The 333-nt window shown below is 64.6% G+C and overlaps 1 protein-coding gene across 1 annotated transcript in view; it reads right to left on the bottom strand.

The window, feature by feature from the left end:
- The window catches only part of LOC104395367, a 189,152-nt gene that overhangs the window by 2,975 nt on the left and 185,844 nt on the right, over positions 1–333 (bottom strand). The window contains exon 24 of the mRNA XM_010005056.1: positions 199–330. Coding sequence (XP_010003358.1) covers positions 199–330 — 132 coding nt within the window. The remainder of the gene's footprint in view (positions 1–198; positions 331–333) is intronic.

Genomic DNA, 333 nt, shown 5'->3' with positions numbered 1-333 from the left:
CAGAGGGTTCACCCCAGTCAGTCAGCGGAAGCCCATGAGCACTCCCCCTTGTCACACACCCGTGCTGCAGTCACCCCAGCACAGGCAGAGCAGGTCCTGCCCTAGCCCCACTGCCCTGCCCACGCTGCACCCCTGCCGTGCAGCTCTCCCATCCCACCCAAGCCTGCCAGCGGGAGCTTTGCAAAGCCAGGTCCTCACCAGAGTTGAGCTTACGGCTGGTCTCTGGTGAGGGGGCTGGGGAGGGCAGGTAGTCGAGGTGGGACGAGGTGGATTGGGTTTTCTCCTTCATCACTGCACTGGCCTCGCCGAGGAAGCCACCGAGGGAGATGCCTC

Source organism: Chaetura pelagica, unplaced genomic scaffold (genome assembly GCF_000747805.2).
Source record: "Chaetura pelagica isolate M959 unplaced genomic scaffold, ChaPel_1.0 scaffold309, whole genome shotgun sequence".
Lineage (NCBI taxonomy): Eukaryota > Metazoa > Chordata > Aves > Apodiformes > Apodidae > Chaetura > Chaetura pelagica.
Note: the sequence above shows the minus strand (reverse complement) of the source record. Positions and strands in the feature narration are given on the sequence as shown.